This window comes from Sinocyclocheilus rhinocerous, unplaced genomic scaffold (assembly GCF_001515625.1).
Source record: "Sinocyclocheilus rhinocerous isolate Xijiao unplaced genomic scaffold, SAMN03320098_v1.1 scaffold225, whole genome shotgun sequence".
NCBI classification, from domain to species: domain Eukaryota; kingdom Metazoa; phylum Chordata; class Actinopteri; order Cypriniformes; family Cyprinidae; genus Sinocyclocheilus; species Sinocyclocheilus rhinocerous.
The window spans coordinates 690,733-703,488 of record NW_015630532.1 but is presented as its reverse complement, the minus strand read 5'-3'; the positions used below and the strand labels follow the sequence as shown (position 1 = coordinate 703,488).

The window sequence follows — 12,756 nt, the reverse complement described above, 5'->3', positions numbered from 1 at the left end:
TGATGAAATCCGAGAGCTTTCTGACCCTGCATAGACAGCAACACAACTGACACATTCAAGGCCCAGAAAGGTAGTAAGGACATCATTAAAATAGTCCATGTGACATCAGTGGTTCAACTATAATGTTATGAAGCTACGAAAATACTTCTTATGCGCAAAGAAAACAAAAATAACAACTTTATTCAACAATTTCTTAACTTCTGTTCTGTGTCAGTCTCGCATATGTGTGGTGCTGCTGACGAAGAATGACAGAATTTTCATTTTTAGTTGAACTATTCCTTTAAGGATGCCTTAAATTTATCTGAAGTGACAGTAAAGACTTTTACATTGTAACAAAAAATATTTTAAATTAAATGCTGTTCTTTTGAACTTTCCATTCATCAAAGAAATTCAAATTTAAAAACTTCAAAATGTAAAAACTTCCATTCATCAAAGAAATTCAAAACTAAAATTCAGCTTTGCCATCACAGAAATAAATTACATTTTAAAATATATTAAAATTGGAAATAGTTATTTTAAATTGTAATAATATTACACAATACCATTTTACTGAGTTTTGGATCAAACACAACAGACTCCTTTTAAAAACATTTAAAAAATCTTACCAACTTCAAAGACTGTCCCTTTGCATGTTAAAAGTGTTTGTGTCTTTGGTCAACATCTGATTGCTGTTTGTTCCTCAGTGCAAGTATTGGAAGAAGGCACAAGACATGCAGTGTGAGAGTGAGAGGTATCATCTGTACAGATACTGGGCTCGATTCCTCTGCTTCTACAAAGAGCAACCGCTCAATCTGATCAAGTGAGGACACTGCAGACACAATGCATGCAATAACCAAATCTGGAGCATCTTCATTGCACTGCTGATTGCAAGATTACGTCTTAGTAGAAGAAAATGATTTTCACTTTTCTAGAGCAGCATATCAAACCATAGTGTTAGATTTCCTGTTTGTATTTTGTCATAGGAAGTACTATGGTGAGAAGATTGGTATCTACTTTGCCTGGCTGGGCTTTTACACAGAAATGCTGTTTTTTGCTGCAGTCATGGGAGTGATCTGTTTTGTTTATGGTGTGCTTAGTTACGAAGACAACATCACAAGGTTAGTGACACTGGCAGGTTAAATGGGTCAAATGAAACTATGTGGTTACATGCATTTTTTAAGAACCCTTTGCAGTTTGTAACCAATATTACAGTGCCTGATAACTGTAAAAGCTAAGCCATTAGACAGGAAGTTGTTGTTTCTTTATTATTGTAATGGTTTTTGCAGTTGAACACTGAATATTGTTATATTGAATGCAATGGCACTATTTGTGTTCTTTTGTCGTAACCTCTGATAAGCGTTAGGTGATAGTTTTAGTCAAATGTTTCTTGTTTTCTGTAGCTAAAAAAATCTTAATGAAGTTTATAGAAGCCTGTTTTAGAAGCCACAAAATAAAAAAAATTTATAAAAAAAGGTATTTGTGACACTTTATTTCACAATTCAGAATTCTGAAAAAAAAAGAAGTCAGAATTACTATATAAACTGTCTGTGAGATTCTGAATTCTGAGGAAAAAGACAACTGTGAGATGTAAATTCAAAATTCGGAGAAAATAAAATTCACAATTATGACATAAATTGAGAATAGTGATGTAAACTCTGAATTGCAAGATAAAATGACTTTTTCTCAGAATTGCTAGAAACAAAGTGTGAAATTGTGAAATCTTTTTTTTTTTTTTCTTCTTCCTTCAAATTCCGTGGCAGAAATGGGCTTCCATAATACATGACAGTGTCTCTTTTTTTTTCTTTTTTTTTTCTGTTTTTGTATAACAAGCAAAACCATAAAGGGCACATTTTTCTAGTTTTCAGAAGTAAAGACGTTTGTGGAACATGCTCATAATATGGTGTTTGTTAAACCTGAGTAGTTCATTTGTGCCCAAGTTTTTCATGGTGTGTTAATATTGTTTTCTACTACACTGGTGTAATGCAGTCACAGGGGAACTGAGATTTTGGTCATATTCACTTCTGCATTACAGTAACATTTCTCTCCATTGCTCTCCCCCTCCCTGTTTTCAGTAAGGAGATCTGTGACCCACAAATCGGTGGGGGGATTGTCATGTGTCCACTCTGTGATAAAAAGTGCAGCTACTGGAAACTCAACTCAACGTGTCTGTCCTCCTGGGTGAGAATCGTTGTAGATTCACTGTTTAAATCATAACTAATGATTTTTCTTTATCATAGAATGATTTTTTCCCCCCTTTAGCAATCCCATCTATTTGATAACGAGGGGACTGTGTTCTTTGCCATTTTCATGGGTATTTGGGGTGAGTGCACTCTTATGGTTTAAAATACTAGCTCAATAGCTCCATCTAGTGGTTAGAAGGATATTGCTAGTCAGACTCAGGATCTAATGACTAATGAGAGATTCGTAACTGTGCATGAAGGATTTTAAAATATTCATATTGTCACAGAATTGGTCACAGAATTTGTTTACTAGATAAATCTATAATGAAGGAGCATAATTTGTGTATGCTTTTTGAAAATGTATGTTTAATCACATGAGGGCAGTGGTGCATGTTGATTATCATTTACTGAACACTGAATTCATTTCACACAGGCCTCAAAATGAGCTCTGCTTATGCAGTGATTTGATTAATCAGCACCGTGTGAATATTTCTGTGCCCAGTGCACTGTGTACTCATAAATTAAAACTTGTTTATTTAGCTTCTAAAGTTTTGTAAGGCCTTGTTTGGGTAAAATCATTGTAAAGAAGAAAACAACACTGTGTGACACTATAGGGTTTAAATAGAATTGTTATTAAGTGTGAGCGTGATACTCCTAAATAATGTATTTCTTATTTTTTCTGCTCTGTTTCTCTGGGTGCTTTGCAGTGACCCTGTTCCTAGAGTTCTGGAAGCGGCGGCAGGCCCGTCTGGAGTATGAGTGGGACCTTGTGGACTTTGAGGAGGAACAGCAGCAGCTACAGATCAGGCCAGAGTATGAGTTGAAATGCACAGGCCGCAGACTCAACCGCATCACGCAGGTACCTGCAAACATCACGGCGTGATTAAAACACATGATCCTGCATCAACATCAGTTGTTAGTCGTGGAGCCAACACACATTTTAAACATTCATAAACCTCACTCTAATCAAAACCATAAGCTAGCCTTAAATTCAGAAGGGAATAGGTTGAGTTATTTGAGCAATAAAATATAAATGACATGAAACCTAATGAAGGGTCAAGTTAAGTTCAAAGAATTTGCCAGTTAGTTTGTCTGGGATATTTGAGAAATCGACAGTGGAAGAAACTAGTGGTAGAATTGAGGTCCGTTTGGTTGACAGGCAGAAGCCAAGTAAACATAAAATCATGTCATAGAAGTAATAAATCATCAGTATAACCATAATAATAAAACCTTTCATTCCGTATTGCAATTTAAATAGTATGTAAATGAATGGTTTAGTTCCTCATAAATGCTCTGGTTGAATGAGAACATGAGAGAAGACATGCCCATAAGGAGCAGATAATTGCGGGTGCAGGATGAAAACCCACAAATCAATTGTTAAAAAGTTAAAGATCTGCAATTCACAGAGCTCCCACTGGCAGGATGATTCAGGCATATTGCTTTTTCAGATTTCAAATGCATGCCTAGCCTTTGTCAGTGGTGATTTGTGACTTAGAATCGGCCTGATATCTTTCAAATAATTTGCATGATCCGAGTAAGTATTTGCATTTGTCTTCTTCTGCCCGAACCGGTTTTTGCCACTTCATTTAACATATCATCATAATCATGGCAAAGGAAAGTCTTGCTCCCAGGTCTTTGCTATGAATTAAACCATTTTAACTATTGTTCCATGTCACAAATGTTCTCAATATTAATTCAAATTTATGTACGTTTTTTTGTTTCTCAAGTAAACACTGCATGCAGTCGTAGTCATGATATGCTACTTAAATAATGTCATATAACTTCAAGTAGTCCAAATATAATTTGTTTTGTTAATGCTGAGTTGTTTTAGCTTTACTGACTTTAGAGGCAACATGTTTTACGTTTTAAGTAAATTATTATGTTTAGATGAAAGATTACGAAGACAAAAATATTTTATTCTGTGGACCGAGCTAGAATATGTATGAAGATAATATATGGGGTCAATTTAGATTTCATGTTAACTTTGCCAAGGCTGCATTTATTTGATTAAAAATACAGTGAAGACAGTAATATTGTGAAATATTATTATGATTTAAAAAAAAATCTATTTTAATATATTTTAAAATAAATTTTATTCCTGTGATGGCATTACTCCAGCCTTTAGTGTCACATGATGCTTTAGAAATCATTCTAATTTGTTGATTTGCTGAAGAAACATTTCCTATTGTTATCATTGTTGAAACTTGTGCTGCCTAATATTTGTGGAATATTGTGGAAACTGTAATACATTTTTCAGGATTCTTTTATGAATAGTTCAAAGGAACAGCATTTATTTGAAATAGAAATCTTTTGTAACATTAAATGTCTTTTGTGCAACTAAAAAAAAAATATTGCATCTTTGCATAATAAAACTATAACTAATTTCTTTAAAATAAAATGTAAAAAAAAATCTTACTGACCCCAAACAGAAACATATATCTTCTCCTATATATGTTGTTTATCCTAGTCGTTTGTATTTATAAAAATCATTTACATATTATAATTAACCAAGTTTGCAGTTGAACTCTAGTCTAATTATAGTGCTTGAACTGATGACACATTCTTTATGCTAACAGGAAATGGAGCCTTATCTTCCTTTCCCCAGCAAGTGTGCCCGATTCTGTCTGTCTGGAGCAACGGTTCTCTTTTGGGTGAGTTAGTAAGCTAAACAGTGCAACTGTATGATATAGATTAGGTAATCAGTTATTATGATTGGTCAGTTACATTTTGCAGTCAGATTTTATTGTATGTCATTTTAATGGCAACCAATTTCTTACACTTTGCTAGCTCATTAAAACGAAGATCAATCGGTTTAAGTCCTTCCCTCTCTTTGTGTTTTGTCAGACGTGTCTGATAGTGGCCTGTATAATGGGAGTAATCGCTTATAGATTGGCGGTTTATGCAGCGTTCGCCAGCGTCATGAAGGACAGTCCCACCAGTAAGATCCAGCTGGTGGGATCTCTCATCACCCCTCAACTTGCCACCTCTGTCACCGCTTCCTGCATCAACTTTGTCATTATCCTCATCCTCAACTTCCTCTATGAGCATGTGGCCATTTGGATCACTGATATGGGTGAGTGAAAACCGCTTCCTCACTTCACACAAGAAATTAGAGTTAAGATATGTTTCATTGAGTTTGTTTGACATGTAAAATGCATTTCAGTCTCTGGAAAATGGTTTATAAAGTTTACAGTTTGAGTAATTAATATCATTTATTTTTTAAAAAAAGTAACGTGTCCACTTATTAGTAACTATGTAATAAGCTGGATAATGTACAGTCGGATGGTCATTGCAAAAATACAAAACCGTGTGCATTTATTTTCTGATAATGACCGTTTGACTGTACATTATGCCTCACGTATTTGCTCATCTGTTTGTTGAGCTGTATGGAAAATACTTTACTGTCTTTACCTCTTTTTTTAACTCTCAGAGATCCCCAAGACCCATCTGGAGTATGAGAACAAGCTGACCATGAAGATGTTTATGTTCCAGTTTGTGAACTACTACTCTTCCTGTTTCTATGTGGCCTTCTTTAAAGGGAAGTTTGTGGGTTATCCGGGAAACTACACTTATATGTTTGGAAAGTGGAGCAAGCTGAGAAATGAAGAAGTGAGACTGTCTGAAATATCAGTATTTATGAGAACCTAATGTTCTTTCAGCTGAATATCAGAATAAGTAGCTCTAACATGACAATATGCATTTTATATTTAGTGTGCCCCTGGGGGCTGTCTGATTGAGCTAACCACACAGCTGCTTATCGTCATGGCTGGAAAACAAATGGTTGGGAACGTCCAAGAGGCTCTGCTGCCGTAAGCGTTACATTGAACTTTGACCTCTAAGCATATTATATCACATATGTTTTTTAATAATTGTCCTCTAGGCACTATTCATATCTAAAAAAAACACACATAATGGTCCCTTGTGCCTGTGTCACAGACTTCTCAGAAACTGGTGGGGCAGCAGGAAGGGGCGAAGTCATCCAGAAAGTGCATACAGTAGATGGGAGCAGGACCACGATCTACAGAACTTCAGCCAGTTTGGACTCTTCTATGAGTATCTGGAGATGGGTACAATTTTACTCAATTATACATGTTTTGAGTTATTTATTGGGGGGGGGGGATGAGTGCAAAAATACAAAAACCGTGTGCGTTTATGAATGGGTGGTAGGCGTACAGATAGACCAATTCATTGATTGAATGAATGAATGAAACGCATTTGTCCGTGTTTCACTCCATCTTGAGCTCTTGAGAAACAGTGTCTCTTCCGCAGCTCGGTACGCTTTCAACTCGTTTTTTTTAGTCTCGAGCAAGACTGTACGACATTCACGTTACACGATTTGACTGATTTTTACGTAGAAAGGGCGACAACGCACCGCATTAAAAGAAATGATCATTCATGTTTTCATAACCGCTGGCCAAATTCAAAAACGAGACTAAAATTAAATCATCTTTGAGAGCAAGAGGGGGCCCTACGCAGCTTGCGTATAGGGAGGATCGGCTCTGGCTAAATCAAATTGTATTTTATTGTTTTTTTTTAAAGAAATTTAGTACTTTTATTCTTTAAGGATGCATTACATTGATGGAAAGTGACAGTGAAGACTTCTACGGTTACAAACCTTTCCATTAAAAAAAAAAAGGTGTTCTTTTTTAACTTTATTCATCAGTAGGATTCTGAAAAAAAAGATTCATGGTTGCCATAAAAATTTTAAGCGGCACAACTACCATTTTTACCATTGATACAAAATAAGTTATGATTCTTCAGCACCTAATTAGCATAGACGATCACATGACACTGAAGACTGGTAGGCTGCTAAAAATTCAGCTTTCAGGCACTGAAATGAATAATATTTTAAAAAATATATAAAAATGGAAAAGAGTTATTTTAAATTCTATTGACATTTCACAATATTGCTGTTTTTACTTTCTTTTTTATTAAATAAACGCAGCCTTGGTGAGCATATGAGACTTATTTCGAAAAGATCACAGAAATCTCATTGACTTTTGAATGGTTGTGAATACATTATTTTTTTTATAGAAATGATAAAAATAAAGAAATTTACATTAAAAAGAATATATTCAAAAATAAAAAACAATATGCTCCTATTAGAAAAGCCTCAAAGAAGAGAAGTGACTTGATCTTCGAATTTGACAGGGGTTTCTGTGAGCATTTGTTAGTGCTTCATCAGTTAAGCCAGTTGTTTCCTGTGTGTTTTACAGTGATCCAGTTTGGCTTCATAACACTATTCGTAGCCTCTTTTCCACTGGCCCCTCTACTCGCCCTCTTCAACAACATCCTGGAGGTGCGAGTCGATGCTTGGAAGTTTACTACACAGTTCAGAAGGCCAGTGGCAGCGAAGGCTCGCAACATTGGAGCGTGGGAAGAGATCCTTAATGTGGTGGCCATCTTGTCCGTGGTCACAAATGTAAATGCAAACTGTTTTGTTCTGCTTTCCTGTTATTTTACTGTCTTGTGTAAAACTGGATGTGGCATTTAACTTCATTCTAAATATAGTTAACTAATATAAGCAACATTAACAAAAGGAAAGATGTTGCTTGGTAAAATCAAAACACTATTTCCACCATACTTAAAACCGATTGTTAATTCTTTCTCATTTGCACTTGAGGCTTTCATCATGGCATTCACCTCAGATATGATTCCTCGCCTGGTCTATCTGTACGCCTACCACCCAGGCAGCGAAGCCACTATGAGAGGTTACATCACCAACAGCCTCTCCTTTTACAACATCTCTCAGATCCCTGAATCTAACCTACCTGAAGCTGGAGAAAACCCCTCATGGTTTAACAGCTCTACCATCACAACATGCAGGTGTGTGAGCGCCTGGAGAGAATTATAGTCTGTATTAGACCTACACATCTATATGTAAATTAACAGATTTTTTTTTCTCCAGTTATCGGGACTACAGATACCCACCTGGGCATGAGAAGCAGTACACACACAACATGCAGTTCTGGCACATCTTGGCTGCTAAACTAGCCTTCATCATCATCATGGAAGTAAGACATTTGCATAACATAATGTGCTTCTAATTTCAATTTAGGAAACAGAGAGATAATATAGTGAATATGCAGGGAAATTCAAAATAACTATAATAAATATTTTTGTATTGGGATTTAAAACTGTACTGGAGTAACATAATCAGGAAGCTAAAGACTGTTAGCTTAGACTACCATTCAAAAGTTTCAGTGTTTTTTTGTTTTGTTTGTTTTTTGGAAAGAAATTAATACTTTCAGCGAGGATTTTATGTTTTTTCTTGTCATTTTATCTTTCAATGTACTTTCTGCTATAATTCAATCTTAGTATTGCTAAGCAGAAAATCAAATAAACTTCAACTAAATTGGTCAAAAATGGCAGTTTAACAGGTTTAAACAAAGTCAATGACCTTACTGAAGCTGGCTGTCATAGTAAAAAAAAAAAAGAAAAGCCTTTTTCTGTTTGCTTTAAATGCAGCCATCTCTATTATACAAATATATTATACAAAGTATTGTTTGTTCTTATATGTTCTGCTTTAATTTTGCTGAATAATTTTGTATTTTATGTTTTTCTTGCAATTGTATCTTTCAATGTACTTTCTGCTATAATTCAATCTTAGTATTGCTAAGCAGAAAATCAAATAAACTTCAACTAAATTGGTCAAAAATGGCAGTGAAGTCTTCTACATTTTTAGAAATAACCAAAAAAATTTTTTTCAAATAAATGCAGCTCTCCATTCATCAAAGAATCTTGAAAAAGGGATCATAATTTCCACAAAAATATTAAGTAGTGCAGCTCTTTTCAACATTTGATATTTCTTGAGTACCAAATCAGCATATTAGAATGATTTATTCAGGATTAGAATAAAGGCTGCTGAAAATTCAGCTTTGACATCACAGGAATAAAAGACATTTGAAAATATTCAAAGAGAAAACAGTTATTTTAAATTGTAGCAATATTTCACATTATTACGGTTTTTACCGTTGTTGTCCGCCCCCCCCCAATAAATGCAGGCTTGGTGAGCATAAGAGACTTCTTTCAAAAACATTACAATTTTACTGGCTCTAGACTTTTGAACCTTGTGTCTTTTTGTTAGTTTAAAAAACATGATGGTTCAGTCTTGAAACTCAAAGGAATAAAAATCGGTGCAATAATTGGAAATGGAGATTAGAAATGTACAGTATATGAGGATTTCTGTCCATAAGAAATAGCACAGCACATCTGATCTTGGTAAAGCTTTGGCATGAACATTTCTTGTAGCATCTGAAGTCTAAAAAGAAAATGACATACTGTATGAACGTAAATATTTACTATGCATTTAATTACTGTTTGAGAAATGTATATGTGGAAACTTAGTTCAATGCACACATGATGACTGTTCCTTTGTTTCCTCTTCTTTCTCAGCACGTTGTGTTTGTGGTGAAATTCTTCGTGGCGTGGCTGATTCCAGATGTGCCAACAGAAGTAAAGGCCCGTATAAAGCGTGAACGCTTTCTGGTTCAGGAATACCTGCACAATTACGAAGTGGAGAAACTCAAGATGCAGCTGAGCCAGAGTTTCTGCCTGTCCACAGAAACAGCCTCACTGCTGCCCTCTAGTCCAAGTAAACACCAGGTGCTTTCTGAATGTATTTGAATATCCCTGAACCCTCAGGACTACTCACATGTACTATACACCACAAAGCATGGAGAAATCGAATCTTCGGGAAACCTTCATACATTTATTGCAAAGAACTGCCTGCCCACATCCAAGCAACTGCCAGAACTTTTATAAAGACCTACACGCCTAACAGTCTCTTTTCTGCTTGAGGTTTGTGGGAAAACATTACCGCTTTCCTCTGTGTTTTTCTCTAATGTCTGGAGTGCACTTACATAACTGCACTTTTACAAAGAAGAAAGGCTTGGAGACAGATCACAGAGATTTCAGCGGCAAACCTTCTGGAATGCGGCCTGCTGTTCCTCAGGTTGCCTTCGAAGCAAGCTGTTGTGAATTCAACTTATGAATAATCATTTATGACCATTAAAAGACTGAACATGTTTAGAAGGCAATAAGCATTTATGTCTGTCCAGCTTGTTGCTGTATTTTTTTGAAGAAGTAATCTGCATGTTTTGCCCTGTATGTCTGACTGTGAAAGAAGTACATGTAGACAGTGTGTTGTCTTTTTTTTTTTTCACACATTTTTTGTGGGCATGTGCGGTTTAACAGTTAATATGTTGTTGTCCAGTGGGTATTTTCTCTTATGAAACACACTGATAGCTGAATAACTATCAAACAATATCATCATTTCTGTAGTGCTTACATTATCTTGTTTCACATAATATTTATATTTTATTGTTATTTTTAATTAATGCTGTACCTTGTCACCCACACATTTTGTTCTGCCTCACTGCTGCCCTCTAGTCCAAGTAAACACCAGGTGCTTTCTGAATGTATTTGAATATCCCTGAACCCTCAGGACTACTCACATGTACTATACACCACAAAGCATGGAGAAATCGAATCTTCGGGAAACCTTCATACATTTATTGCAAAGAACTGCCTGCCCACATCCAAGCAACTGCCAGAACTTTTATAAAGACCTACACGCCTAACAGTCTCTTTTCTGCTTGAGGTTTGTGGGAAAACATTACCGCTTTCCTCTGTGTTTTTCTCTAATGTCTGGAGTGCACTTACATAACTGCACTTTTACAAAGAAGAAAGGCTTGGAGACAGATCACAGAGATTTCAGCGGCAAACCTTCTGGAATGCGGCCTGCTGTTCCTCAGGTTGCCTTCGAAGCAAGCTGTTGTGAATTCAACTTATGAATAATCATTTATGACCATTAAAAGACTGAACATGTTTAGAAGGCAATAAGCATTTATGTCTGTCCAGCTTGTTGCTGTATTTTTTTGAAGAAGTAATCTGCATGTTTTGCCCTGTATGTCTGACTGTGAAAGAAGTACATGTAGACAGTGTGTTGTCTTTTTTTTTTTTCACACATTTTTTGTGGGCATGTGCGGTTTAACAGTTAATATGTTGTTGTCCAGTGGGTATTTTCTCTTATGAAACACACTGATAGCTGAATAACTATCAAACAATATCATCATTTCTGTAGTGCTTACATTATCTTGTTTCACATAATATTTATATTTTATTGTTATTTTTAATTAATGCTGTACCTTGTCACCCACACATTTTGTTCTGTGTCATATTAAAATATAATGATTTTTTTTTGTTGTTGTTACTATTGTTGGTTTTCTTCAAAGATGTATTTATTGCTTCAGAGTTATTATATAACTGATTTATTATCTGGTTGGAAGGATTGATTTTACCAGATTAAGCTCTAGAATGACGTGCTATATGTTTTCTGATACTTCAAAAATCAGAAACTCAAGCCTTTATTCATCACCTTGTTCTGCAAGAGTCTGTCAAGGTTTGTACGGACTACACATCTGAGGCTAAATGAACATTAGCACTCATCAGTAATCGTGACTAGCAGAACACTAGTTTTTTTCATTATGCTGTTTCTCTGTGACTAATTTCTGCACAAATGCACTTGTGCAAACAGGATTAGTTTGGATTTTTGTGATCAGTTCCCCATGAATCGGGGACTTCGATATTCACCCTGATAACTTCATTTGATATTACAGTACTGCTGGGACAAATTAATTCAGTGAAACACACTTTCAGAGATTCCCATACATGTCAAGACCAAGAAATTGCCTCTAATGGTGTATACATGCAAAAGGACAAATAATAACATCACAGTTTTGAAACAAGTGAATAGAAGGAATCAAGTGTCCTCTGCTGTATTACTAGCCTGGTGCAAGGAGATTTGGTTCAAACATTTTGAGCTGCCCCATCAACATTTCATATGTTTGGTTAATACTTTCTGTAGCACTGTTGATGAACACTATGAACTCGGCGCCAATCATCTTCTATAGGGACTACACCTGTTTGAAAACAAGCAAATGTGTTGATATTATGTCCCAAGAGTCTTGTCGGTTTTTAAAGTGTCTTATCAATTTAACTACACATTTTGTGAACCATACCTGTTCATTTCATTTCACAAATGTTATAAATTCTCTACATATGTATTTTTAGCCTGTCAAGGGATTTTTGCTGTGATTCATCAATATTTTATGGAGAATACAAATACAGTTTACAGAAATGTTCTGAATATTGTGTTGCTATACTTGTATACAAAGTTTTATCCAAAACAATGCTTAATATATGTACCCTAAGTTAAATGTTACAGTCTATTCATGATACAATATTTTAAAAAGTTTTTCACTTAGTTTAGGATATCTTTGTGTTCAGATGAGAACATGTCACACGTGCATTTGCCTTGATGGCTGTCATGATGTATGTGTATACTTTTTTTTTGTCGTCTTTAGTCTACAGATGTTTGTAAAAGTTGCATGAAACCGTGTGAAAAAAGTAAGTTTATGAATAATCATGAATCAATCTTATAAAAGCGAGAACGTGCCAAAATAAAGTGATTTAAGTGTACTACACGTGTTTAGCACTTGTTGGGCGTCCTCTGCAAATACTGTAAATGAACGCAAGATGGCGCCTGCGCTTCACTAAGCGCGCTCTCAAACTACCTGTTGTGTGAAGCTTTTAA

At 35.5% G+C, this 12,756-nt stretch overlaps 1 protein-coding gene across 3 annotated transcripts in view; it reads left to right on the top strand.

Annotated features, from left to right (window-relative positions):
• The window catches only part of LOC107740423 (anoctamin-5-like), a 25,001-nt gene extending 14,940 nt beyond the window's left edge, over positions 1-10,061 (top strand). For all 3 annotated transcript variants that reach the window (XM_016552852.1, XM_016552853.1, XM_016552854.1), the window contains 14 exons: positions 684-799; positions 963-1,097; positions 2,052-2,157; positions 2,239-2,299; positions 2,867-3,018; positions 4,736-4,810; positions 5,004-5,232; positions 5,590-5,768; positions 5,871-5,968; positions 6,096-6,226; positions 7,376-7,581; positions 7,783-7,985; positions 8,068-8,173; positions 9,555-10,061. In XM_016552852.1, coding sequence (XP_016408338.1) covers positions 684-799; positions 963-1,097; positions 2,052-2,157; positions 2,239-2,299; positions 2,867-3,018; positions 4,736-4,810; positions 5,004-5,232; positions 5,590-5,768; positions 5,871-5,968; positions 6,096-6,226; positions 7,376-7,581; positions 7,783-7,985; positions 8,068-8,173; positions 9,555-9,785 — 2,028 coding nt within the window. In that variant the 3' untranslated portion in view covers positions 9,786-10,061. The remainder of the gene's footprint in view (positions 1-683; positions 800-962; positions 1,098-2,051; positions 2,158-2,238; positions 2,300-2,866; positions 3,019-4,735; positions 4,811-5,003; positions 5,233-5,589; positions 5,769-5,870; positions 5,969-6,095; positions 6,227-7,375; positions 7,582-7,782; positions 7,986-8,067; positions 8,174-9,554) is intronic.
• Positions 10,062-12,756: the final 2,695 nt, after the last annotated feature.